This window comes from Erythrolamprus reginae, chromosome 4, assembly GCF_031021105.1.
Source record: "Erythrolamprus reginae isolate rEryReg1 chromosome 4, rEryReg1.hap1, whole genome shotgun sequence".
Lineage (NCBI taxonomy): Eukaryota > Metazoa > Chordata > Lepidosauria > Squamata > Dipsadidae > Erythrolamprus > Erythrolamprus reginae.
In genome coordinates, this window is record NC_091953.1 from 64,077,747 (window position 1) to 64,105,737 (window position 27,991).

General features: G+C 39.9%; 2 protein-coding genes across 3 annotated transcripts in view; both read left to right on the forward strand.

Annotated features, from left to right (window-relative positions):
* The first annotated feature begins 93 nt into the window (after positions 1 to 93).
* On the forward strand, positions 94 to 21,659 carry FAM3B (FAM3 metabolism regulating signaling molecule B). The gene is made up of 8 exons (XM_070750446.1): positions 94 to 423; positions 7,727 to 7,864; positions 11,765 to 11,888; positions 12,214 to 12,272; positions 15,372 to 15,422; positions 17,490 to 17,577; positions 20,363 to 20,495; positions 21,015 to 21,659. Exons 1-8 carry the CDS (start codon positions 399 to 401, stop codon positions 21,105 to 21,107), a joined length of 711 nt encoding a protein of 236 aa, XP_070606547.1. The 5' UTR covers positions 94 to 398; the 3' UTR covers positions 21,108 to 21,659.
* A 4,063-nt stretch (positions 21,660 to 25,722) lies between these two features.
* Positions 25,723 to 27,991, forward strand: part of LOC139166649 (interferon-induced GTP-binding protein Mx2-like) — a 67,393-nt gene continuing 65,124 nt past the window's right edge. For both annotated transcript variants that reach the window (XM_070750476.1, XM_070750477.1), the window contains exon 1: positions 25,723 to 25,779. The gene's annotated coding sequence lies outside the window, so the exon portion shown is untranslated. The remainder of the gene's footprint in view (positions 25,780 to 27,991) is intronic.

Here is a 27,991-nt window from a genome sequence, read left to right on the forward strand (position 1 = left end):
CTGTCATACCAGCTGGCAACTTCTTTTCAAATGATTAGAGTGCAACGATTTCCCTTTATTTGCACAGTTTACTTTAGAACTTGTTCTCCAGGTAGAACAGCATGGTTGTAAAGGTTTAAAGATTACCCAGCTAGTTGATTAGGCAACATTCTGGCAGTTCATTCTCCAGCAATCAACTTTCCTTCTTTTCACTTTAGAAGACTGCCTGCTTCCCTTTGCTCACTTTAAGTTGTAACTTAGGGTGTGACTAGGCAACAGCCAAGTGCACCAATAATATGCTCCCAGCTTTTTTCCTCCAGCTAAGTGGGGGGGAGTAATATTCTGCGGTAGGCTGAAATTGATACCAAGATTTACCGGCTAAAGGCAGTTTTGTAGAGGCCTAGGAACTGACAAAAACCATGCTGATGCGGACTAACGGCAAGAGTGAGTATTGTTTACAAACTTTTTGCCTTATATAAAAACTTGCCTTTTTCTCTTTTTCTTGTTATTCCAAGCAGCATTCTTAAGAGAGCTGACTTTGTTTACAGTTTCGTTTTGGGATTTTTTTTTTAAATCACTGAGCTTCAATGGGCCTTTCCCTCCATGTTTACTAATATATCAAATATATTAGATAAATGTAAAGTTTCCGGAGAAGGGCGGCATTCAAATCAAATAAATAAAAGTAAAATGGCGTCCCTGTGCTGGAGCAGGCACCAAACTTGTTTCTCACTTCACAGCAACTGTGCTTCAGCCAAGAACTTAGATGCGGTTCTGATCACTTCCAATTTGGGAAGAATAACCTGTCTCTAAATGTATTATTATATGCACGGCAGAGAAACAGTTCTAATGTATTGTGTGATGTATTTTGTTTAATAATTCTAGAACATTCCTCCTTCAAACAGATTCTCTGATTTTTATCAGGGCAGGTTTTGTAAGAAAGGGAGAAGGGCTTGTTCCCCATCTCAAAATAGTATTTTTCACTACTATAGAAATCAGTTCCCACTTACATGTTTAACAAAATATTGTACTTTTACTTAAAAGGAGTAAGCCAGCCAGAAAGAAAAGGTAGAGTTTGTAATACTATATACAATTTGTCCAAAGTCCATTACACAAAACGCAATATAATATTCTCCTGCAATATAACTTAATAAGGTTGTTGTTTTTACACATAGAGGTCTAGTTCTAGAGTCTTACTGTACTTTAAGATATTAATATTGTGCAGCCAAAATGGCTATTTAGTAGAACAACATACTTTACACACCAATGTAAATAATTTGTCATGAATCAATAGATGAGAAATATCTCATTAATCTTGAGAATAAATGTTTAATTGTATTGATTTTTATTTCTGCTGCAGTATACTCTCTTTAAACTGTTAACAGGAATTGAGAACTTTAAAGTTAAACTTCACCACAAAGATGGGGCTGAAAATAGTGACTTTTTGCTGAGGATGCAATGGCTTTTAGAATTGTGACCATTTTTCTCATGGAAATATTATTCAATCTTTCTGGTTTGTTTCAAATGCCCTTGCTCACTCTTTCTCAGTTGCTTATCTTTCTGTTTTCATTATTATGAAATCTATCCCTTGCTTGCTTGGTTTTGTTGTTATTGTTTGCTCTTCTTTCTTTTTTTCTTTCCGTTTTTTTTGCTTTCTCTTACACTGTCTCTCTTGTGGCTTCCCAACAAATGATGGCTGTTAAGTGGCTCTGATGCATTGGTGGGATTCAATTTTTTTTTACTACCGGTTCTGTAGGCATGGCTTGGTGGTCATGGCTCGGTGATCATGTGATTGGGTGGGTATAATCAACTTGACATCACTCACATAAAGGGGCGCCTTGCCTGGGCTCTCCTCAACTAGATACAATTTCCCTGTCTATTTGCTATTTAACATCCAAAATAAACTATTTAATCCTATGTATATATGCTAGAGGTGGGCTGCTAAGTTAGAATGGTGACATATGCTCTCCCCCGTGGCTCTGAGTGGTAGCAGAGTCCAGAGCAATTATGCTACTGCACCTGTGCAGGTAGCAAAATCACACTTGGAGCTACAGGTGAGCACGGTTTTTTGCTTCCACATGCGAACTGGGGGCGTTGCCAGCAGGGATGCCGCAAGGAACGCCCACCATCGGGTAGGTGAGGCAGGGCGTGCGGCAGCTGCGGAGAAGTGGGCAGGCATCTCCTCGGTGCTTGGCGCATCCAGCCGGTGAAGAAGGCCCACGGGGCAGCCCTGATTGTCCGGTGGGAGGGGGCTCAGTTCCATCAGCCCCCACCCCAATCTTGTGCCTTTGGGGGCACCTTTGGGAGGGTGTGGCAGTCGGCAAAGGACACTCCGAGCAAAGCTGCCTCAGCCGGGGAGAGGTGGCCCCTGCCCGGCCCCTGCCATAGCTGCTTGCCCGAGCTGCTTTTTTCAGCCGGAGGACGAGGCCCGGGAGCATCAGACAGTTGCTGCTGCTGTTTTCAATGCACAGAGGAGGCTGCCAACCCAGGCTGCCATAACCCCTTTTGAGCTGCAGCTGCGCCTGCCCCGCTAGGCGCTGCCTGAACGCCGAGGCCTGTGGGCGAGAAGGGGAGGCAGCCACCCTTCTCCGCTGCAGCAGGGCACCAAAACCCTGTGGGCGGACCAGCGGCCTTCCTGCTCGAGAGCCTGCCCGGCAGCTCCCCAAAACCTGGCGCGGGACAAGCCTGCCATGGCTGCCCAGGCAGGGTCTCGCGGCCGTGCAGCTGCTTCTCCCTAGAGCACAGCCATATCGGGCCTTGGGGCCAGTCCATCCCTCCGGTGATCAGCGGAGCTGCAGGCAGGTGGACCCCATCCAAGGGTCACCAGTGGATGGGGCAACAGGAAGGAAAGGACAAGGGCCTTCAAACCTGGCAAGATTAAGGCTTGTAGACTTCAACTCCCATTCCTAAGGTAGCATGACTGGTGGAGGAATTCTTGGAGTTGAAGTCCACTAGTCTTAAAACTGTCAAGTTTGAAGACCCCTGAGTTAAGGGTTAGTAGTGCAAGGGTCTTAAAACCTGGCAAGTTTAAGGCTTGTGGACTTCAACTCCCATTTCTGAGCTAGCATGACTGGTGGAAGAATTCTGGGAGTTGAAGTCCATAAGTCTTGAAGCTGTCAAGTTTGAAGTTTGTAAAAAGTGTACATGGTTTTAAAAAGTATACATGGTTGTAAAAAGTATTCTGCTACACTGGTATTTTATTAAACAATGTAATAATACACCATTTGGTTTAGAATACTGTTTTCCTTGTTTTCCTCCTCTAAAATCTAGGTGTGTCTTATACACTGGTGCGTCTTATGCACCAAAAATATGGTATCACTTACTGCATTTGGAAGAACACACTCAGTGTCCACTATAACCTCTGTACATTAGAACATTGCACAAGCTTTCAATGTTCTTTCCTAGCCTGCACATGACTGATACCATGGATTGAGTAAAATGTGGTAAAACTTACTTAAAAACGCTCTTGCTTAGCAACCAAAATTTTGGGCTCAAGTATGGTCATAAGTCAAGGGCTATCTGTCTTCCCCTGCATGACAGCCTTATTCTAGTAAACTCCTCCTCCTTTCTGGCAATTTTCCTCTCTGCTAGAAGCACCAAAATAAGCCATACCATAAGGTTTTCTGCTGGAGCAGAGGATTGGACTAGATGGCCTCCACGGTCCCTTCTAATCTTGCAATTCTATGATTCTGTAAGGATCTCCTGGTGGAGCAAGGGATTGGACAAAATGATCTTCAAGATCCCTTCTAGCCCTAGATTGCTGTGCTTTTTCAAAGCGTCTTCTGAAGTCATATCTCATGCCAGGTTTGTAGTTCTTCCTTCCTCTCCTTTTTTCTTTCTTTCCCTCCTTCCCTCCCTTCATGTAGTCACCCATCCATCCATCTAGCCATCCATGCAACTATGTCATTCATATTCCCTTCACTCTCTTTCTTTTTTTCTTTTTTTTCCTCTTTTTTCTCTTTTCTTTTTTCTTGTTTCTCTTTCCTTTTCCTTTTTTCTTTTTCTTCCATACAGATTCCATACAGCTCTGAACCCTTAAGACAAACCAAATACAAATGGTTCTCACTTAATATTCTAATTTATAACTGACCTCCCAAGAGCTACTTGACCTGTTGTTGAAGTATTGACCTGTTGTTGAAGTATTGACAGCCATTCACACACACATAGACGCACACATATTTATGACCAGTTACCACACACAGTCATATAACTGAGGTTTTCTATATTTTTTCCAGTTTCCAACAATTCCTTCTGGTTTCCTTTTAAAAATCCCCATTGGGGAGAATTGACTTGTTTAACAACCATAGTGTTCACTTAATGACCACAAGGTCCACTTAATGACCATGGTGTTTACCTAACCCAGGGATCTGCAACCTTAAACATTCAAAGAGCCATTTTTTAATTTTCTTTTAAACAGGTATCTCTCTCTCTCTCTCTGTGTGTGTCTCTTTCTTTCTCCCTATCTCTCCTCTTTCTCTTCTCTCATCCTTGCATCTTTTTCTTTCTCCTTATCTCTTTTCCCCTTTCTTTCTCATCTTTTTCTTTCTCTCATCTTTTCTTCCCTCTCTCTCATATCTCTTTCCCCCCCTCTTTCTCATCTCGCTTTCTCTCATCACTCTCTCAATCTCCCCCCTCTCATCTCTTTCTCCCTCCCTCTGTTATTTGCTTTCTGCTCTTTTCCCTCTCATTCTCTCCTTCTAGTCTCTCTCATGTCTCCTGATCTCTCCCAATTCTCTCTCTCTCTGTGTCATTTATTTCTCTTTCCTCTCTCTCATTCTCGTCTTCCACCATTTTCTCATTTCTTTCTCTCTTTTTCTCCTGTTTCCTCTCTCTCATCTCTTTCACATGCACGCATACAGCTTCAATTATAAGTTGATACCCTCCTGGGCCAGGATCTTAGCAGGGACGGCAACTCCTCCTCTCGCCAGCTACACACCTCCCTGCATCCAGCAGCGGCTGCTCCTATCCTATTCCCTTCCTTCTTCAGCCAACATGAAGGGGACCATGGCTGGGGCTTAGTTGCCTCCAAAGGACGTCGAATCGGAAAAAGCAAGTCGTGAGCAGTGCAGAGAAAATGTTTGGGGCACTTCAGTCGTGCGGCTCTGCCGAGAGACTTGTGCCTTTTCGGGGTGGAGAGCAGTGGGAGCATCAGCCGCTAGCATTGAGGGGCGAGTGCCACACAGAAATGGGAGCACACAGGAATGTCACTGCCTTCTTTCTCTCCTTTTCCCTCCTGCAAAGAAATAAAAACTGATTTTACTGCTTCCCCTTGGCTAATGTCCATGAAGGGAGAAGTTGCTCTGCCACCAACGGACAAAGACGGGCGGTGAGGAGTGTGCCTGAGCGACTCTCCTGTCCCGATAAAACCTTCTCTTACCCTGTGGAAAGATGGGGCCCTTTTTACTTTGTGCTAGGCCAAGCTGAGGGGATGCTCCGGGTGCAGGTTGTCATCAAAGGTATGGGCGATCCAGCTCTCAGCTTCTGCTGACGCTCCAGGTGGCTGCCAACCATTCACCTGCCTCAGATCCTGCTGCTTGCAATGGGGAACACACTTTCGGGCCAGCCTGACCGGTGAGTGGGCAAATAGGCGGCAAGAAAAAAGGCAGCTGTGTGTACTGCTGCTGCCTTCCAGACTGATCCTGGAAAAGCCTCACAATTAAATTCCCTTCCTTCCAGCGCTCATGTGAGAACCCTGGAGCTTAGCGGCAACATATTGCATGCCTTAACAAGCCCACCAGTGGCCACAGTGCCTTTCCTCCCCATGGCTCTAATTCTTAAAAAAATTGGGTTCTCACATGAGTGCAGGGAGAAATGGAGTCTGGGGGAGACAGAGATCAGTGCGCCTTTCCTCCCTGTGGCCCTAATTCTTTGTGATCTTTAGATGGCCTTTTATTTTGTCAGCCCAAGAGTGGAAGTGCGGGGAGAAGTAGGAAATGGGTAGATTGGTCAACATGATGAACTTGGAGGAGTTGGGGCAATAGCTTGAACTTCAGATGTGCCAACATGGCTCTGTTAATTAATTGGAACTTTGAGGAAGTATTTGCCTCGAACTCTGATTTTAGATGCTATTTGGAACCCTGACACTGGCTGGTTGACATGGGAGGCAGCTAGGTCAGGATTCAGGCCTTGCTCCTTGCAATCACTTACCCAAGCAGGTCAGGGCAGCTCAGCTGGGCCGCACAGATGTAGCCAAAGGCAGTCAAGTTTGCTGGCCCTCAGAGACCATGTGGTTGAGGCAAGCCAGGGAGCCAGACAGTGAGCAGCAGCAGTTATGCCAGGAGAGCAGACAAGATGAAGGTGGGAGGGAAGAATTTTAACTACCGGTTCACTCGAATCGGCTGAATCCCACACTGCTCTGATGGCTTCCATTCCCTTCATTTCAGTCAGCATCATTCTGCCACATAGAGATGGCTAGTTTCATTTGAATAGAGATCAATCAGTAATTCTGTTTGCTGCTTTGCAGATTGCCAGTTTTTACATTAAAGGCAGCCATATATCTCATCTGTTTGATGACCAAGCCCAAAGAAGTTGCCACCAACTAAGCTTAAAGCTGCCAAAGGCAGTCAACAGGAACTAGATTAGACCGTGATGAAGTGGCAATTTCCCAGGAATGAGGGAGCATATTGCAAGAAGGGCAAAGAAGCAATAAGCCAGAGCTGCATCTAAGAAAGAGATTTCGGATAGCTACTCCCTAGAACTATCCAGGGGTAGAATAGTATAGGTTTTTTCTGGCAAGATTTTGTATGTATGGTGTGAGCAAATAAAGAACTGAACTTTAGCTGGGCCTAACAGCTTGCAATTTCACTAACAGCTTTGTGTACGTGTGTTGATTTTTTAGGCATTGGTTTTGGTAGTGTCACATAGTTTGATATTTTAGTTTTTCTGATTTTTCAGAACAATAGAAAAACAAAAACCTTTATGATTCACACATTTATTATAGCATAAGCTTTGTTGATCCCCTGCTTTATTCCTTGTTGTGATTGGTCTCAAAATATGAACAATTTACTGCTTTACACCTAGCTGATCTTAAAAAATTTAACTACAGTATTGTCACAGCCCTGTTTGATGTTAAGTCTGTTTTAACTGAGAGGATACCAGCTCTGCTGGCTCAATTTGCAGGCTTTTATATTTCAACTGCTTCGAAACATCGGTTTTAAAAGGCCTTATTAACAATGGACATTTTCTATTTTAATTGACTAAAACTTTTATTCAAGAGCAAGAGTGCAACTCTATACTTAAAAGCAGTGTTCTCTCTAAATTTTTTTTGGGGTGGGCGGAAAAGTATAGTGTCTGAGCAGCAGTCCCTTCGGGACTGGGCGACACAGAAATAATAATAAAATTTCCCTCTCGGCTTCTGGGCAGGTTTGGAAAACTCTGAGTTGATGATGATTTTTAAGTGAGCGATTGCTCACCTGCTCAGCTTAGAGGGAACTATGCTTAAAAGTACATTTTGCTGAATTTTTTAGACTTGGCCTAGATTCACATATTCACTGAAGAAAAAGTTAATAAAATGAATACTTATCTAATTGGGTTGCTTGGAGCCTACATACAAATATTAAGCTCCATCAGTTAAACAGTATACTGTATGTTAATTTAAGATATTTTATGTATTCTGTAATTATGAATTAGCATACCAATAATAATCTACTGAGTTACATATCATTCAATACATTCATGCATGAATTAATTGACATTTTTTATTCTTTCCTTATTTGGGTTTTTTTTTACCTGCTTTTTTCTATTTTTTCAGATTATATGAAATTTGGAGGTTTTATCTTTGCATCTGTCTGTGCTTGGTATTTGGGGTCAGTATTGGCATATCTCATACCTCATGATCGACTAGCATCAACATTTGACCAATTGCTTCCAGTAAAGCCAAAACTTTCCAGTAAGTGAACACATTTCCAACATATGTTAAAGATGCACTCATTCATTTTTGTATCTCCCAAAAAACGACTTTGTTCTTTTATGCTACCTCAGATTTGAATGGCTGGACCATGGATTAATGTAGGTCCATTGTCTCCTTTGGTTTCTGAAATCTGGGAGCATTATCTGCCCACCTATGCAATTCATGTTTAGTTAAAGCCACCCTGAGTTTTCGGAGAAGGGTGACATACAAATCTAAATAACAACAACAACAATAATAATGATGATGATGACAACAATAATAATAATGACAACAATAATAATAAAGCAGATGTATTGAGATAGTCTTACCCACTTTTGCTACATTTCATTGGCTGCATCTTCTCAAAGACAAGATGCAGCAGGAAATGGGAAATGAAGGAAGGAAGTACATATTTGCAGATATTGTAGCTTAACACTGCTTAACGCTATATAATTTATATTCCAGATAGTTTTTGATTTACTAGGTAGTGCTTTGTCAAGCTAAAGGAGAACTTATACTTCTTAGTAACCCAACTTGCAATGTAAATATCTACCCAAATCCAAAGAGTGAAAAATCAAGACAACTGAAGCAGTGCAGTTAAAGTTTCAAAAGCCATCTGGATTTTTGCAATTTTGTTATAGCATGAATATTTAGGAAAAATAGAGTAAATTGAAGTTGGGAGGAATACATAGATAAAAAGATAAACTAAGGAAATAAATATCATTGAATACAAAAAGTTAAATTGAAAAATTATTTTTAAAAATGCCAAAAGACAAATATAAACATTAACTATTAAAAAGATAGAGATTGCTTAACTGAAAATGTTCAAGAAAAACCTAAAATAAAATAAAAGCTTGCAGCACACCATCAGATAGCAATGTTAGGTATTCGAAATTAAAACTCTGAATAACAAGACAATTTCTCAGAGAAAATTGTAGTCTTCATGGAAATGGAAGTAAAAGATCCCTAACTTATATCGATAAATAAGAATATATGACCATGAGATTTTTCCATTACACAAAAAGTATGCATTAAGAATATTGGCTAAGATACTGAAATGAAATCTCTTTGAAGCAAAGATTGGCTTCATTTTGAGAGACACTGTGCCATGATATCTGCGTCAGTTCTTGGAGATTATTTAGCTAGACTTTCTTCAAATGATCTGTTCCCAATTTAGCTACTCGGGTGTTTTAACAGTATATCAATCACACTATAATAAGATGACCAGATTTTAACATTGGTAAAGCGGGACACCATTGACAGGGGAGGGGGGACTGAAAAATCTCTACAGACGTTTATCTCAGCATTTGTTTTTGTATATTGTTTCCCAATCCAGCCCTTTTATTTCAGTAGAAAGTGTTTGCATCTATCTATTTATTATCTTTCCCATTTGTTTGATTTCCTTGAATACCAGAATTGTGTATGTGTGAGTAAGTGAGTGAGTGTGAGAGAAAGAGAGAGGTAGAGGACATAAACAAGTCATCATGCACCATTTTATATAGCAGCCTTCTCCACCAACCCGCTTAGGTGCCTTGGACTTCAACTCCCATCATTCCCAGTCAGCAAACTTGTTAAGCCATGCTGGCGGAGGGGCACTCCCTTCCCCATCTTGTTGCAAAAACATCGCCTGGGGAAATAGGAGTTCTCACCTGCGCTCCTGGGCGCTTCCCCGCAGGGAACGAGGGAAGGTGTGTGTGTTTGTGGAGCGACACCCAAAGATAGTGGGAGGGAGGAGGCCCTGCGTTCCTCAAGCCCAGCCCTTTTCCTTGCTTCACGCTCTTCCTCTCCCCTTCCACTTCCAATGCTGCACCGGGCCATCTTTCAAAGCTTTGGGACGCCTCTTAGGCTCTCTCTCTCTCTTGCTGCAGCGCCCCCAGAGCCCCCAGATCCTATTGCGCTCTGCAGGTATTTGCAACCCTCTTTTCCCCCCAACGCTGGAGAGGTGCGTGCTTGGTCATCCACAAAGCAATCCGTAGCTGATAGCGCCAAAGTTTTGGGCCACTGCTTCATTTTTTTTCTTTCTGCTCCTCCCCACATTGCTGCCTACCTCACGCTCACCCTTCTTCTTTTTTTTGTTTAATTAATTTTTTATTGATTACAAAAAAAAAGAAAAACTAAACAAACATAACACATAGGACATAACAAAACATTAAATGAGCATTTCCAAAATGTAAACTGTAGGTGGTACACATCACACAACTAAAAACTTAATGCTGTTACTATAAAAAGTGATTTTCATGAATATATCAAGTTAATATATAGTAATTTATCACTAAGTAGGGATAACATATAAGTTGAGATAACATAATTTACATTTTCATTCTTATTTTGCTTATATTTGGAACTTGTATAGTCAAATTTAAACTTCATAGCATTGTAATGATACCATCCAAAGATCTTTACTATTGATTTGTCAACTATATTGTTGACCGCTAAATTGCGACTTTAAAGATTTAGTTTAGATTATTTCTAGCTGTTTTAGTTTATAATGTTCCTAATGGTTTTTGGATAGCCATCTATCGATAGGTTTGCAGTTTCTCTTGTATATAAAATTTCAGATTTGTCTCTTTTGGAATATTTCTAAGAAAGGTGAAAGAGAGCTTTTCAGTTTTAATTAATTTTTATTTGGAATATTTGTAATGATTCAACCAATTATACCAACGATCCCAGGCTGGGTAGAAGTCTGATGTGTCTCTGTCTTGCAGTTCATAAGTCATTTTAGTTAATTCTGCACATTCATGCATTTTATTTATGAGGTGTAAGGTAGATGGGGTATTATTTTCCTTCCAGTATTGGGCATCACCCTTCTTCTATTGTTGCTAGGCCAAAGGAAACTTCGCTCCATGCGCTGCAGCTCAGTTTGCTCTTCTTGGCAGCTTCCAACTTTTCCCCCCAGCACCGGCGAGTAGAATCTGCTGGGAAAAAACTTGGAAGCTGCAAAGAAGGAAGCTCAGTTTCTGCGCTGCCCGAAATCAGCTGATTCAGAGGTCTTCCACACCAGCCAATTACGGAAACTGAGCTGCCTGCTGGGCGATCCCTTCAAGTCACGGGATCGCCCGGCATCAAAGGATGAAGAGCTGGTCCTTCTGGCTCCAACGCAATCTCCAGCCAGCATTCAAGCCGCCGACTAGTATTTCTTTCCAAAAATTGGGACTTTTTAAAAACACCGTGGGACAAATTGCCAAAAATGGGACATCTGGTCACCTTACACTATAACCAAACCCATTCATTTTCTTTCCTTACATCACAGACTTATTGAGCTAGTCCTTCATTTAATATATCCAAAATATGATACATTATGAATTGGATATGAATTTCCATCCTACTGAAATTGTGTTATTTTGCAAATTTTCTACGTAGCACAGTTTGGTTTAAAGTTCCACTGATCTTTATTCTGCTGCTCGCTACATTTCTATAAATATATTTCTATCATTTCCTGTAGTCTTCCAACAATGTCTGAAAAGATTATCTAATTGCATCTTCTAATACCAGAGGTTCCCTAATATATGACTTCTCTACTTCATTTATGTTTTTAATTTTTTTTAAAACATTTTTCTTTATGTTTAGAATCAATGTGATTTTTTGTACTTTTCAATCACTGGTGTGTTAAGTTTTAGCTGTTATATTGCATCAATAAAAATGTAAAGATAATTATAGTATCAAGATCTTGACCAATTCGGTTTTTCAAAAAGATCTACAATAATGAAAATAAAATATTGCTCAAACAAATTAGTCTCCTGTTTATTATTATTATTATTATTATTATTATTATTATTATTATTATTATTATTATTTATTAGATTTGTATGCTGCCCCTCTCCGTAGAGTCTATACTGTATCTATTAAGATTCAATTTCAAATGTGTAGCCTCAAAGATTACTTCTCTGTTCTCTAATATAGTGCCAGCCCCAAAAAGACAGAAATGCGACCACTGGTCTCCGTGTTTACCTGGGAATTATGCTTATCGCATACTCAGTGGAGGTGGGAAGCGGAGATTTCCAAAAATCTGTTTTGAAGATATATTGTAAGTATTTAAGGCCATGTTGACATTCCCAATAACTAAGATGCTTTGATATTCAGTAGCTATTCACACTATAAATTCAGAGGTAGAGCTTTATGATTCCTACATAAATGATTACTAAACCATAGTTTTAAACATTTATGAGAATTTCATTGAGACATGTCTTTCAGGGAAAAACCTTTCTTTAAATTCATGTGATTTCAAAGCTTCCATCACTATTAAAATAATTATCTAAAATATGAAGTCACACAACAATTAACTTGCTATAATTGATAATATAGGAAAAGACTTATCCTACATTGATAGTGCACATTTATTTCAATTTCAGACTCCTAAGTGAAGATGAAGGGAATACTGGAAGAGGAATAAATATTGCAATTGTAGACTGTAAGTAAAAACCTATAACCTAGGAACTATAACCAAGTTCGTGCAAGTGTCAACTTGCAAAGCTTTCAAGATGCCATAAGCAGGAGGGAAGGAGAAATGACATAGCTGCTTGGTTGGCCTAACTGAAATTGCATTCCACAAATGCCATTCTACAAATTGTATCCTAGGTTATCTGAGTCAGCAGGAGAGGGGTAGGTTCTACAGCTCACCAAAGTTCATTGGAGAAGGTAATTTATAACATGCTCAGGGAGAAGCAGGGAGACAGGATCACAGGGCCCCATAAATTATGTGAAGTTAGTTCTGACTCCATCTGAGTAATGCCGGAATGTTGCTCCTAATAAATAACTGGATTTTTAAAAAAATCATGGCTCATGGCTCATGAATTAATTAGGGCATCTTTCGGAAATTTCACAGCAAGCTTTTCTTCACTTCCTGAACTTCCAACTTTCTAAAGATGTGAGATGTGCAAAGAAATTTCAGAAAGAAATATATTTCCTTGACAGATACCATTAAATAAACATATATGTTTCTTTCTTTTTTTAAAAAAAATGCTACAGTTTCTAGGGTAGGTATGATGATTTGATGATGGTTCTGCAACAGCAGAGCCAAAGATTACAGCAAAAACCAAGAAATCAGTGAGTAGATCAGTTCCTTGAAACTTTTCTGGATAGAGAACAGGAGATAATCGATATGTGATTTGGATAGTTTTTCCCTGCAAAAAGACTGTAGGACAAGAGTTTTCTATGGATTTGACAGAAATCCACAGAAAACTGTTGCAAAGTTCACTTTGTAATTTGTTTCAGAAATTGCTCCTTAATTACTTCTAAGGTATTAGAGGATTTTTGGAATGACAAGTTTAAAAACAGTGAGTGAGTCTGCCTTTATTCATGAGTTAAAAAAAGCTTCAATTATAAGTTTGAGAATTTAAAGAATCTGAAATAAACAGCAAAAAAATGAAAAAGATTTTGATCTTAGAAATGGACTAAAGGTTCATGTAAAATTGGAATATTGAAACTTTTTTGACTTTGGAATTAATTATAAGGAACAAATAGCTTCTTGTGGGAAATAGATTGTGTTTTGGATTTTACAAGTCAAAGCAATAATAAATAGTTTCATGGTTTTAAAAACAGGTGCTAGAGGGAAACTAAAGATTATAGATAGAGGAGAGATATACAAACCTATAAATTAATGCAAAACATTATAACAATAAAAATACTGATGGAGACTTTTGAAGAATGGAATGAGAAAATGGTAGCCATGATAGCAACTATGTCAGTAATAAGGTCTGCTTCTATGGATAGACTTTGTACAAAAGATGTTACTGATTAAATGTTAGCTGTAGAATAATCTTTTTTCTGATAAGACAGAGATTGTATTAAAAGAGGATTCATAACTGATCTACCAAGATAATGATGAAGAAAAAGAAAGTTCATTAGATCTATAAAAAAATTACTGGCTGAGGTTTAAAATTGAAAAGAAAATACAAATGACACACCAAGAGAATGACCTGGACATTTTTTTTCTACTGGATTTACACAAAAGGCTTGTTAAAGTTTTGAAGAACATTTTGTAATGGGACAAAGAAGAAATGAAGGAGAAATCAAAGCCTGTAACAGTATTAGAATTTATAAAATATTAAGCCTGTTAGAAATAAAAGGTAATTTTATTTGATCAAGATTAAAATAAGATACTATAGTAGAATGTAGTCTGATTCCCAGGAGGTAGAGGCTTCATTCAAGAAGGCAAAAAACCTAACAACAGCAGCGTCGGCAAAAATGAAGGAAATCCCAGCGAGGGGAACCTCAGCGAAATCGCAGCATCACAAAAACACGAAAGTTCAGAGGTGGGGTTTCTCAGAGAGGGGAGCCTCAGGGGAATCCCAGCAGCGCAAAAACGGGTGCTTCGCTGACAACAGAAGTCCAGAGGTGGAGTTTCCCAGCAAGCAGGGCCTCAGCGAAATCGCAGCATCGCAAAACAGGGAAGTCTGGAGGTGGGGATTCCCAGGGAGGGGAGCCTCAGGGGAATCCCAGCAGCGCAAGAAGGGTGCTTCGCTTGGAACGAAAGTCCAGAGATGGGGCATCCCAGCGGTGGTGGCTTGGGTTTGTAAGGTGAAAATAGTTCGGAAATATGGAAACCGCTTCGGAACTTTATGCTTGAAGTGGAAAAAAATGAAACTTTGATTTTGAGTTTTACTGGTTAAATTGATATGTTTTATAGAAATGGCTAGTTTATATTATGGAAAAACAAAAAGTTGTAGTTTGATATTAATTCTTTTTTTAACTATAACAAAGAGAGTAGGAAGACAATGCTTCTTCTTTTCTCTTCACTTTTCCCTCCCCCTTCCGCCCATATCTTCTTATTTGTATTTTGTATTTTATCTTAAAACCTAATAAAAATAAAGTAAAAGAAGTCTCATTCCTAGCAATCCTCTGAGTACATCTGTAGTAATGCAAATAGTTGTTTAGTTTGGCACAATTTCTGCCTATACGTGAGGAGCAATATAGGGGACTGTTCAGAAGTAATTCTATATGTGTCATTCTTGGTTGTTAAGGCCTGACAGATATGTGTTCTATAATACAAAGATTCATATAAAAATAAGGAAGATTAATGACAGGGAACACATGTCAAAAAGATATAGCACAAACACTACCCCTTATATATTGTGCTGAGTTGTGACATTATGATATGAGTACAAAAAGATGAATAGGTCATTATAACAGCATGAGGCATATTTTATCATTTTATGTGCTTGTCGACTCTGGTTCTGTGTATTGGGATGATGTCTGAGCAGATTGCCTGATTCTCAAAATGTTATAAATTGTTTTATTTATGTTGCATGGATTTTACGTATACAAATTTAAACCTTTTTTCTGGTGATTGCACTACTTATTGTGAGCTGCCCTTAAAGGTTTGTTCATCAAAGGACTTATATTTTATGAAGAATTACAGTGTCAAATGTATTCTAGTCAGACTGTATATATCAGTGGGATTTTTTCATTGTTAGAGCCAAGTAGAAGATAAGCAAAATCAATACTTTAAAACACAGGAATTGAACAACTTCTTATATTTCTCACTAGTTTTCTATATTGTTTCTTTTAGATAAAACTGGAAAAGTTGCTGATACAGATTATTTTGACATGTGGGAAGGAGGTAAGATGCTTAACCCATGTTTAGCATCAGTTTATGAGTCCAGTATCTTTGTGAGATGAATTACATCTTAATGTAACATGTATTACATCTGCAACCACTTTTGGTCATGATCATGGATATTTGATTTGGAGTGTTTCCTGACCATATAATCATATAACTAACTTGCCTCACTTATGGTACATCATCATCATCATTTTCTTATAAACTATTTTTTCTATATAGGAAAGAAAGTAGTGGATTACCGTTCGCTCCCCTCCCATGGTCAAGAAATCTACCAATTGCTTCTCTAGTCCCATTACTAAAGCAAAGTAGAACAGATGATTGGGACAAGGAAATTTTCCTGGCATTATTTTCCTAAGTGTACTTTCAGTGTTAATGTCATCTCCATTAAAAGAGCTCTGAGGGGGGAAAGAGAAGGATACTCGCCATTCATTTGTGTATATTTGAATAGAAGTCCATGTTCAAATAAATTCCAGAATGGAGCTTACTAAATAGTGGAAATCGAGTCCACACAAGTTTTTTCCCCATGCTATAAAAATGAGGTGGGGGAGGGGGAGTGATCAGGTAGGATTGTTTCCTACAATACAGGTGTAAAACTGGCTAGAGTTCAGATATTGTAAGTTGGAAATAAATTGATTTCAAAACCCAGTTTGTAAACATGTTGATGATAAATATGCTAGCCGTTGTCCACATGCTAGTTGGGGTGTCTAGAGACCCGATAATTATTTTATGATAATTTAGCACATCTAGCTATTAAAATATTGTGGTCAGTTTTGACAGAGCACATAAACATTATTTTCTACTAGGCAGATATCAGTCTCAAAATGTTGAAAGAGAGAGAAGTGAGGAACAGGAAGAACAGAATACAGTATTGCAATGATTTTAAACAGACTGTTCAAACTATTCTAAATTTTCTGATAGTTGTTTGGATGTTTAACTAAAATTCTATTTTATAAAGTAATTCCTCTTTTACTCCTTTTGCCTTCAGTGGAAAAGAATTGGGTGAAATGTTCCTATTTTTTCATGAAATGGAATCCAATAATGTTATTATTTTAAATTACCCATAGCTTTTCATTGTTTACAACAGGAGTAGAGAACATTCTGGTGGCCAAGGGTGTCCATGAGTGGTGGGAAAGATAAAACAAATCAAGGGATATGATGCCAGGATAAAAACCTCTGCCTTCATTATGTGTGCAAACGTGATAAAAAGAGCAAGGATTCAATTCTGCCCATCATCTTCCATTTTTATTCCCTGAAAGCACCCATGTGCCTGCAGGGAATAAATTTTATCACACATTTATCATTTTGGGTCAACAGAATATTTCAAAGTGAGGTAGAACAGTATTACACATGGCTGAGGGTCTGAGAAACATCAAATTTTATGTGGATTTTAAAACTGTAAGCTGCCTATTTTATGCCTTACAGTACAGTAGAAAGTTGGTGTATTTGTCAGCTCACAATAGGGGGTTCTCAAGGGAAAAGTGACCTGCTGAGGTAGCTCCTATCCAATGTTCTTGCCTAGCCGTTTAACATAATATAAATATTCTTAATGTTACTGTGTTTTAATATTGCTATTTTATTGTTTTATGTATGCTGGCCAGAATCACATTTTCTGAGTTGGGTGACCATATAAAAATGATTTATAAATAAATAATAAATTAGTGTAAGTGTTTTTGGGGAGGAAAGGGAGGAGCAATGACAAAAAAATGGATTGTGATATGATTGTGAGTCATGGAATGAGGTCCAACATAGGGATGCAAATAAAAAAGCTTGGGGCTATATTAAGCTATAATTACATATCTTTTGTCTTTTTTTGTAATTGTTTTTTGTACTGAAAATATATGAAAACAAGGCCTCTCACCCATCCATGGTTTAGAAAGTCTCCAAATTATCTGGAGCAGGACTAGAGGGTATGCAAGAGAAAGATTGCTCTCCCATCTGTGGAAATTGAAATGTAATGTCCTGGATCTCACTTCTCAGAAAGAAATATACAGTAATTGAGGCTTTGATAGGAAAATGTTTCATTTATAATATATTTCTCTAAGGGTTTTTTTTCCCCATCAACAGAACTCTCTGCACAAATGGCTAATTTTATTAGCAAAGCTCCACAGAAATCACTAATCTTTATGGTGACCCATGATGATGGAAGTACAAAGTAAGTAAAAAGATTTAGACTTCTATTCAGTCTTACAAACTTACAAGCAGACAAAAATGATAAATCAATTGATTAATCTATTTATCGGAGAAGGGTGACATAGAAATCAATTTATTTATTTATTTGTTTATTTGTTTGTTTGGATTTCTATGCCGCCCTTCTCCGTAGACTCAGGGCGGCTTACAAAGCAGAAACAATACAAAAAGACACGTGAGAAACCCATTAATTAAAACTAATCTAAATTTTATCTAAAACAAACAATCATTCACATTCATTCCATTTGCACTCATATATGTATGGCCGGAGCAGAGTACCATTGCTCAATGGCCCCAAGCCTGGCAGCAGAGATGAGTTTTTAAAGACTTACGAAAGGCCAGGAGGGTGGGGGCAGTACGAATCTTTGGAGGGGGTTGATTCCAAAGGGCCAGGTCTGCCACAAAGAAGGTTCTACCCATAGGCCCCACCAGGCAACATTGACTAGCTTACGGGACTTAGAGTAGGCCAACTCTGTGGGACCTGACCAGTCGCTGGGATTCATGAGGCAGAGGACGGTCCTGTAAGTAATATGGTCCTAAACCATATAGGGCTTTATAGGTCATGACTAACACCTTAAATTATGTCTGGAGACCAATGCAGCTTGCAGAGTGGTGTTGAGATATGGGTATACTTTGAAATTTCCATGATGGCTCACATGGCTGCATTTTGCACTAACTGCAGTCTCCAAACGTTCTTTAAAGGTAGCCCCATGTAGAGAGTATTGCAGTAATCGAACCTTGAGATGATTAATAATAATAATAATTTATTAGATTTGTATGCCGCCCCTCTCTGTAGATTCGGTGCGGCTCACAACAATAATATAAACAATATACAGTGTATAGGGTATGAGCAACTGTGAGGAGATACTCCCTGTCCAAATAGGGCCGCAACTGGTACACCAGGCAAACCTGTGCAAACGCCCCCCTTGCCACAGCCGAAAAGTGGTGTTCTAAAGACAGTTGTGGATCAAGGAGGCCTCCCAAGTTGCGGACCCTCTCTGAAGGGGTCAGAGGTTCCTCCCCCTGTCCAGGGTAATGGATGGACAGATGGGATTGTCCTTGGGAGGCAGAACTCATTGTCACTCCATCTTGTTGGGGTTGAGTCTGAGCCAGTTAACATCCATCCAAGCCCTAATAGCCTCCAGACACTGACACATCACCTCCGCTGCATCACTGAATTGACAAAGGGTGGAGATGTGCAGCTGAGTGTCGTCAGCGTACTGATGGTAACTCACCCCGTGTCATCAGATGATCTCACCCAACGATTTCAGCGGATATTAAATGGGGGAGAGGATCGACACCTGAGGGACTTCACAAAGGAGGGACCTAGGAGTCGACCTCTGACCTCCTGCAAACACCAACTGCGTCCAACCAGAGAGGTAGGAGAACCACTGTAAAATGGTGCCTCCCACTACCAATCCCTCTAGTCGGCACAGAAAGATACCATGGTGGATGGGAGACCAGCCAGAAGGAACACGGGTCCAATAAACAGGTGGAGGAGCTGACAGCTCCAATGGGCTTGTCCACTTCATCAGGTGTCTCCAGGTTAAACTGTTCCCACTTGACTGAACTAAGATGGGTCCCTTTCACTTCGACTGACTTGTCAGTCAAAACTGCATTCCAGTCGGAGTCCAGTCAGTCTGGATCTGAGTGACTTTATCAGCAAAAAACTTATGAACAGATTTCTAGTACTCCACTACTCCTCTAGACGTCTCTTCTGGCGCTTCATCCCCTTGAGTTCCTCGGTAAACCAAGGAGATCTTCTGGGTCTGCTGCCAGAGAGAGGTCGCAAAGGCGCAATCCGGTCAAGAGACCCGTTGCGGCTGTATTCCAGGTCATTACCAGGGACTCTGCCAAATTGTGTATAGGCAAATCCAGTATTTCCCCAAGCACCCTCTGAAAGCCCATTGGGTATGATCAGTTTTACTCTCCAGTGTTGCTATGGATTTTCCATCATAATTATGGTAGAAGCTTGTTCCCAAAACAATTATGTAACCTTAAACACTGGCTTTTTCTCCAAAGCCATTGCTTCAGATGCTTATCTAAGACTTCCCAATTTTGAATAGTACTGATATTATTATATGGAAAATTTCATAGAGATATTTACTAATACTATACTACATCTCCGTTCAATACAAGGTTATTAACTACAGTATTTTAATTGGATAATGTTATTAATAATGTTATTTCATAAGATAAGTTTTAAATTAATTATTCTATTAGAAATGTTTTATATATTGTATCTTTTTATCAAAATGTTGTAAGCCACCCCAAGTCCACGGAGAGGGGTGGCATATAAGTCAAATAAATGAATGAATGAATGAATGAATGAATAAATAAATAAACAAAGTAAGTGTTAATAGTCCAAGTTATTTCTTGTATATTTTTGTTGTATTTTTTTATAATTTTTCTCATTTGCACAAGTTTCAAGGAAGCAGTTAAAAAAGTGAAGATTCTTGTAGATCGGATGCTAGATTATAGTTTCTGATATTTTATCAGAATTTTCAAGCTGGGTTTCTTCCAGACTTGTTGATACTATGATACTAACAATCTTCAACTAATAATGACCACATTTGGAGGGAGTCAGTTTTGAGAAAACTATTCTTCTACAAGTCTCTCTGGCCCTAGATAATCAGAAGGTGGGTCTGCCTTATATATAAGCAGGAATATATAATAGGTCATAATAGCTGCTTATTTTCCTTTTGAATCACAAAAGGACCACATTCAAGTTATTCTCTTATTTCTTCCAGGTTAAAAGAGGACAGTAAAAAAGCAATAGCAGATTTAGGAAGTAAAGAAATATGGAATTTGAAGTTTAGGTCAGGTTGGGTATTTTTATCTGCAAAAGGTTTTAAACTACCAGAAAATATACAAAAGGAAAAGGTAAGAATTATTTAAAGTAATTACCTCCAGAGTACAATCCTGTGATTTTTGTATGTGATAGATGAATCAGTAATGTGAAAAGTTGATTTTTAATTATTCTGTGTCTGTTTCCTTAACTGCCATTGAGTTTTACTTAAATCAGACTCTAAAACTCCCAGCAACTCTGAGGGCCAGATTATCCCATCTAATACTTAGGCCCTGTTTACAAATATTCTCATTTTTCCTCTATGGGTGGGATTAACTATGATATTTCTTAGAAAATTTGGGGTTCTTGTTTTGTTTTGAACAAATCAGTAATTGAAAAATCTTTGTGGAAAACCCTATCCTGTGCTGAGATTCTGTCTCCCCAAAAATGGTTAATGTGAGAATTTGATTTAATATGTTTGTCAAAAAATATATTTTGTAGTGTGTTTTAAAGCCATTTTGCATCCTTTGTTTAGCAAATAATAGAAATATTTCCTCTCGATGTATTACAAAACCATACACTGAATTACAATTTGTATGTATCTTTTTGAACAGATAATTCATTCTGACAATAGTAAGAATCGATACAGTGGATGGCCAACTGAAATCCAGATTGAAGGCTGTATTCCAAGAAATCTGACAAGCTGATTTCTAATATTTGCAAAATAGCACACTGCATATTTATTTATATGGCACCATTTGCCCCAAAAAACCTGGCTGTCTAAAGCTGTGGACAAAAAAATATTCTGGATACACATACCTTGACCAAAGAGTTATATACATAGAAATGTTATAAAAACAATAATTTCAGGAAAGGCGCCAATTTGGAATATACTATCGGTGTGTTAAATATGAGATAAGCTACGATAAGAAACACTCAGGGAAAGGCAAAGAGGGAGAAAGAGGAAGTAGAAAAGTGAAAAGAGAAGGAGTGGAAAGAGGTAGAAGGGGGAGAGAAGGAGATAGAAGGAGGAGATGGAGATAGAGGGAGGGGAGTGAAACAAAGAAATACAGACTGATGAATAGGATTCAAAAATAGGAGTAAAATAAGATATTGATTGTTGACTGGTTGAATTCAAATGCATAAATATGTATGTTATTGATATATTTTAAGGTATGTGTGTATTGATACATAAATGGAATTGTAGAGAAAAATAAAAATATTTTTGCAAAAATAAAAAATATATATTCTGGATAAAATCAATTTTGAAATCTTGGATTCAATTGCAGAACTGATTTTTATCATGAATAGAAAATAATTAGAGACCTGTCCCCTTCCCCAACACCTGCGCCATCTTCTTTCAGGACGTTAGGTTGCAATACCTATAATTTCCAGCCACCACAAAAGAGTTAGAATTTTGAAAATTATTATATTAGTTTTCTGACACAAACCAGACGTGGAAAAGGTAAAAAAAAAAAGTACTGTATTTTCCTATTGATGTTTTATGTTGTTCCTTAGAAAATAAATGTATTGAAAATAAAGAAGTGCCCCACCAATGTGCATTGGTAAAATTGCGCTCTCTGTGTGTGTGCATGCCAGAAAGCTCACTAGAGCTAAAAGGGGCCCACCCGTGCATCCAGTTTAAGTGCCTTTGGTTTGGGAGATGGCAGAAAAGTATGCCCATGTAATTTGCCCTGTCCCAAATACCAGATGTCTTCTTTACCATGAAGCAAGACAAGAGGGTGGTACTTTCTTGACAGCTTTCTTGTGGCGCAAATAAAAATTATTGGTGGATTTCCAACTGCTGCTCCAACATAAGCAGATTAGGGGAGGGGCACTTTTAACAGATCAGTAGACTTCAGGGTTTAGCATCCCTCAGAACCTGATCTTCAGGGTAAGTGTAGGGTTTTTGCCTTTGCTGATTTGCCCCCAAATCATTACTAGTTTCATTGATGAGATGATGAAGCATCCCATCCCATCCAACAAAGTACCTTTCTCTTTCTTGCAGGAAAAGGAGAAGAAGGGCTGTATCTTTTGCTCACTCTTGACTTGCTCTTTCTCACTGTTTGGATTCCTTTGTTTCTCTCATATTCTGTCTCTCTGGTGCTTTGTCAGATGCAACACAGGCATCTGGGAGGAGGAGCCCAAAGGAAGGCAAATAATGAAAGCATTGTGCCGTTGCAATGCAAGTTTATTCATTTATTTATTTTGTGATATTTATATGCCGCCCAGCTCCAACAGGACTCTGGGTGGCTCACAACAATCGCAACAGCTAAAAAGCAATATAAAATTTAACAACAATAAAAACAGAAAATAGCATACAATGCATAAATAACCCTTAAAAAGCCATACATACACTCAGTTATTCTGAGTCCCAGGCCTTCCAGAAAGCCAGGTCTTAACAGCTTTCTGGAAGACCAGTAGGGTGGGGATAGTATGGATCTCTGGAGGCATTTGATTCCAATGGGTTGGAGCCACCACAGAGAAGGCCCTTCCCCACGGCCAGTCAGTCAACACTGTTTGGCAGATGGGAGCCGGAGAACCTACCTGGTCTACGTAGGGTCGCAACTGGTGGACAAGACAAACTTGCGCAAAAGCCCCCCTAGCCACAGCTGAGAGATGTTGCTCTAGCCTCAGCTGGGAGGACAACCAATTTCTGCCCTTTTGATGTGCACTGAGATTGCATGTGTGTATCCAATACGTAGTGTTTATATTGCAATAGTGCAACACTGCTTTTGTCCTTTGATGGAAAAACTCTGGATGCCCTTGGTCTCATTTACATTTTATCACTTTTTCTATTGTTTTGCCTCACTCTCTCTTTTACTCATTTGCTTCTTCTCTTTCTCACTATATCTGTTTCTCTAGCCAGGGGTCTGCAACCTTAAACACTCAAAGAGCCATTTTGACCCATTTCCCACAGAAAAGAAAACACCGGAGCTAACCCACAAAACTTAGGTGGGTATGGCCAATTCTAAAGAACTTCCAGTCACATGGCACCCCCCCCCCCCAGCCACACCTACCCAGATTTTGGGGCTCCTGGTGCTTTCTGTGGGAAATGGGTTTTTCTCTCTCTCTCCATCCCTCTCCCTCTCCATCTTTTCCCTCTCATTCTCTCATTCTCTCCCTCAACTCTCTCATTTCTCTCTCTTGCCCCCTTCTGTCTCAATTTTTCTTTCTCCCCTCTCATTTTCTTCTTCCATTTTCTCATTTCTCTCTTTTTCTTCTCTTTTCACGCTCTTATCTGTTTCTTTCTTGCCCTCATTTTTCTCTTTTTTTCTCCCTCTTCCTTTCTTTCTGTTTCTCTTCCCTCTCTCCTTTCAGCTCTCTTTTTTATCCCCTTCTCTGTTTCTCTTTTTCCTCATTCCCATTTTATCATTTCTCTTTCCCTCTCATTTGTATTTTTCCTCTCCCTCCCCTCATTCCTCTCTCCTTTTCCCCTCTTCCCCTCATTCTCTCTCTTTTTCCTCTCATTCTATCTCTCGCATTTGTTTCTCTCTTTCCTCTCATTCTCTCCATCAATTTCTCATTTTTCTCTCTTTTTCCCTTTTTCTCATTCTCATCTCTCTTTTTTGTGCACGCACGCACAAGCTGCACGGTCAGGTGTTTAGTTAGCCATGCTGCACAGGAGAACCAGATCTCTTCCCTCCATCCATCTCTCCTCTCTGTTACTCTCCTCCCTGAGCTGACCACGAAGGATGCGTAATCACAAAACTGGTCGCTTTATGTGCAAACACATGGGGCACTTCAGCCACACCTGCTGTGTCTAAAAACAGCTGATAACTGGCCTGCTGATAAATAGTGACAGATAGACACACACACCCCCCCCTTTTTTTTAGAGCTTGACTTCCCTGCTGTTCCCTAGCCTTAATGCAGTAAAAATGATAGCACTGGCCACTTTGGAAAATAGCAGACTTGTATTATTCTGAATTCATATACTGTAAATAGCATTTTTTTAAATGAACAATTTAACAACTTTTGCCAAGGGAATCCCCACTTAAACTTTTGAAAATTTGAGAGGCAATTGCCACGACCAGAAAGTATGGATTTATATACTGCAGTGGCAATCAACTAGGACAGTGGTTCTCAACCTGGGACATGGGATCTCTTTGGGGTGGTCAAATGACTGTTTCACAGGCGTCAACTAAGACCATGGGGAAAGACAAATTTCCCATGGTGTTAGGAACTAAAGCTGGTGCCTTAGGACATATTTTTACAATCCAACCAATCAGGCGTTTAGAGTGGGGGTGTCCCTGTGACCTTCCTGCCAATCGGCTTAAAGCTCTGTTGGGAGAATTGGTGCTAGGCTTATGGTTGAGGGTCACCACAACATGAGGAGCGGTTAAGAAGTCGAGGCATTAGAAAGGTTGAGAACCACTGCTAGGAGGAGCTGGACCAACGCCAGCTCTGACTCAACATAATTTCTGCCAAAGCATCTTAAGTCAAAGAAGCAAGGATTGGGTAGGGAGAAGAGGGGAAACATCACATCAAATGAATATGCAGTGAGGGGACCTCAGTGATGAAGTAAGAAGGAGGCACGGCTGAATCATTAGGTATAATAAGCAATAAATAACCTTAAGTAATGATTACCGAAACATCTTTAAGCTGCATTTTAGAGACTTGTGGATGTGTCCCCAATTTAGCAATCAATAAACAACTATGAAGCTAGTTCGAAAATCACCTTTAAAAAATAATTACTTTGTTTTAGTGCCCTATTCTCACACCTAGTTATAAGAACCTTTCATGACCTCACAGTATATAGTAAATAGTTTGAGTGTTGAGGAAATTATTTGTTTAGCAGTGTGATAGCCTTAGAGAAAAACCTGTTCTTATGTCTAGTTGTCTAAATTGTGATAGGCTGATGTGAATACACTAAGACTATATATATCGATGACAGAAATGTAAAATATAAATATGTTCAGGTGTTTCACCTTTGTTTTTGTAGTTCCCTTTATTATTTTAAAGATTGAATAAAAACTTATTAAAACTGAAAATACCAAACACGTGGAAAGCAAAGAATGGGATCATTTATTGCTAATCCTTTTGAAAGCGATTACCATTGGAGCTGAGATGGCGGTGGGGGAGTAGTTTTGCGATTCCTTTTTTGTTCCTTCTACACAATGTCGGAAAACAGGAGCAGTCCGAAATGAAACGCGCCCTCGAAGGGAGGGGGGAGAGCGCTGTTTCTCGGGAAACAGAAAAAAGAAACCTTCTCGACATTTGGCGATGACTTTCGTTTCCAGAGTGAGTTTCGATTTCCCTTCGCCGAGAAACTTAAAGGGATAGAATCCGTCCTGTATCGCCGCCCATCCCGTAATCTTCGCCTGAGCAGCGGTGGGTAAGCATCGCCTCCTCCGACGCTCCCAGCTCCGAGGCTGACTGGTAAGAGAGCGTACAGTAGGAAAGGGATTTCGAAATTGCACGACTTCTGGTGTTGACAGCCTCGTTCCCGGCGGGATACAGTTCGTTTCAGCGGAGGGAATTAAAGCAGAGGTGGGCTGCTAAGGTGGGACGGATGCTCGCCCCGGTGGCTCTGAGGGCTAGCGGAGTCCAGCGCAAATCTGCCACTGCAGATGCGCGTTATTTCTCTCCCTGCCCAGGTGCAGTAGCAGAATTGCGCCGGACTCCGCTAGCCCTCAGAGCCACGGGGGCGACCACCCGTCACTGTCCCACCTTTGAATTAAAGACTTAATGCCGGAGGACCCCTAATTATCTACGTCAGGGATAGGCAAAGTTTATTAATTAGAATTGTATGCCACCCTTCTCCGAGGATTCGACCGGCTTTTCTATGACGTGTGGGCTTCAATTCCCAGAATTCCTGAACTAGCATGATTGGCTCAGGAATTCTGGGAGTTGAAGTCCACAAGTCATAGCAGAGCCAATTTTGCCTACCCCTGATCTAGGTAGTTTGGGGGTGGGTGGGCAGGGAGGGGTTCCGACGTAATACGCCTCGGAGTGTGTGAATATTAAGTGAGGGAGGGTCCCGAAGTTTGCTGGATTTTCCCCACTGGGGTGTTCAGAGAATCTTTTGCGCGTCAGGAACGAGACTGAAGTAATGCCACCACTTTGCACGTTGTAAAAAGGGCTCCTGGGCGAGCTGCGGGTCTTGTCAAACCAGGGCTTGCTTCATATGTCACATTAACTTATATTTTTTAAATTGAATTTTTATAGTAATGTGCTCAGTGCTCAAAGTTCCCACCCCCAAACAACATTCATACCCCTCCACCAAGATGGGGGCGTATTTTCTATATACCATTTTAACTTAAGAGCAATACAGTGGCACCTCTGCTTAAGAACTTAATTCGTTCTGTGACCAGGTTGTTAAGTAGAAAAGTTTGTAAGTAGAAGCAATTTTTCCCATAGGAATTAATGTAAGAGCAAATAATGTGTGCAAGCCCATTAGGAAAGTAATAAAAGCTCGGAATTTGGGTGGGAAGAGGAGGACAGTCTCTGCTGAAGGAAGAAGGTGAGGTGAGAGAAATTTTTAAAAATCCAAAATTTTAAGGCTAAAAAAAAGGGGGGACTCTGAGGCAGCGAGGAGCAGGTGCTAGGCTGCTTCCCATACACTGGGCCAGAGAGAGAAACCCAGGCGGGTGAGAGGGGGGAACCTCCCACTCCTTTGACTGAAAGGCAGCTGCTGCTGCTACCAGCCCTCCCCTTTTCTTCACTGTGGTGACTCATCGGTTTGGCTGAAGCCAAGTTGATCCAGCCTGGGCAAAGTGCCCCCTTTTCCCTTTACCCACCTAGATGCTCTGGGAGGCAACCTTGTGCCAGGTGTATGGGAGGCAGTGCAAGGGAGTCACCACAGTGAAGTGGTTTAATTCTCTCTCCAATTGCCCAGAGAAAGGAAAAATCTCCATTTGCTCTGGACTGTCCAGAGCAAAAGGTGCATTTCTTTTCTCTGGCTGTTGGCAGAGATTTATTCCCTCTCCAAGTGCCCAGGGAAAGGAAAATGCTTCGTTAGCTCTGGACTGCCAAAGCCTTTTAAGTGCCACCGAAAGGCTCCTCTGGCAGCCCACAAAAGCCCGAGATGGCCGGGATTAAAGGAGGAATGGCAGGAAACTACCCAGGCCTTCGTTCCGGTCTCAAATTTCCTGGGAAATTTTTCCAGGCTCAGGTTCTTAAGTAGAAAATGGTTCTTAAGAAGAGGCAAAAAAATCTTGAACACCCGGTTCTTATCTAGAAAAGTTCTTAAGTAGAGGCGTTCTTGGATAGAGGTACCACTGTATATCTATTTACATATTATAAAGTAATTCTAATTTATTCTTTATATCTTGGTCTCAAATTCTACAAACCATTACCTTGTCCCTTTGTCATATCAGTTCCTGCAGTTTGGTTTCATTGGCCAAATTCAACCTCTTATCCATAATCTCAAATTGAATATGATCCACCATGTACTGATGCCAATTTTGTATTGTCCATTTTGTTGCATCCTTCCAGCCTAGGAAGCTGCTTTTATTTCTCTAAATTCTCCCATCTCATTCCTTTTTACTAATACCCCCATTTCCTTTGTAGTTGACCACAATAAGCCACAATAACTTGATATCACAGAACAAGATCTAAGGTAGAGTTGTAGATCAAAAGCCACAGCGAT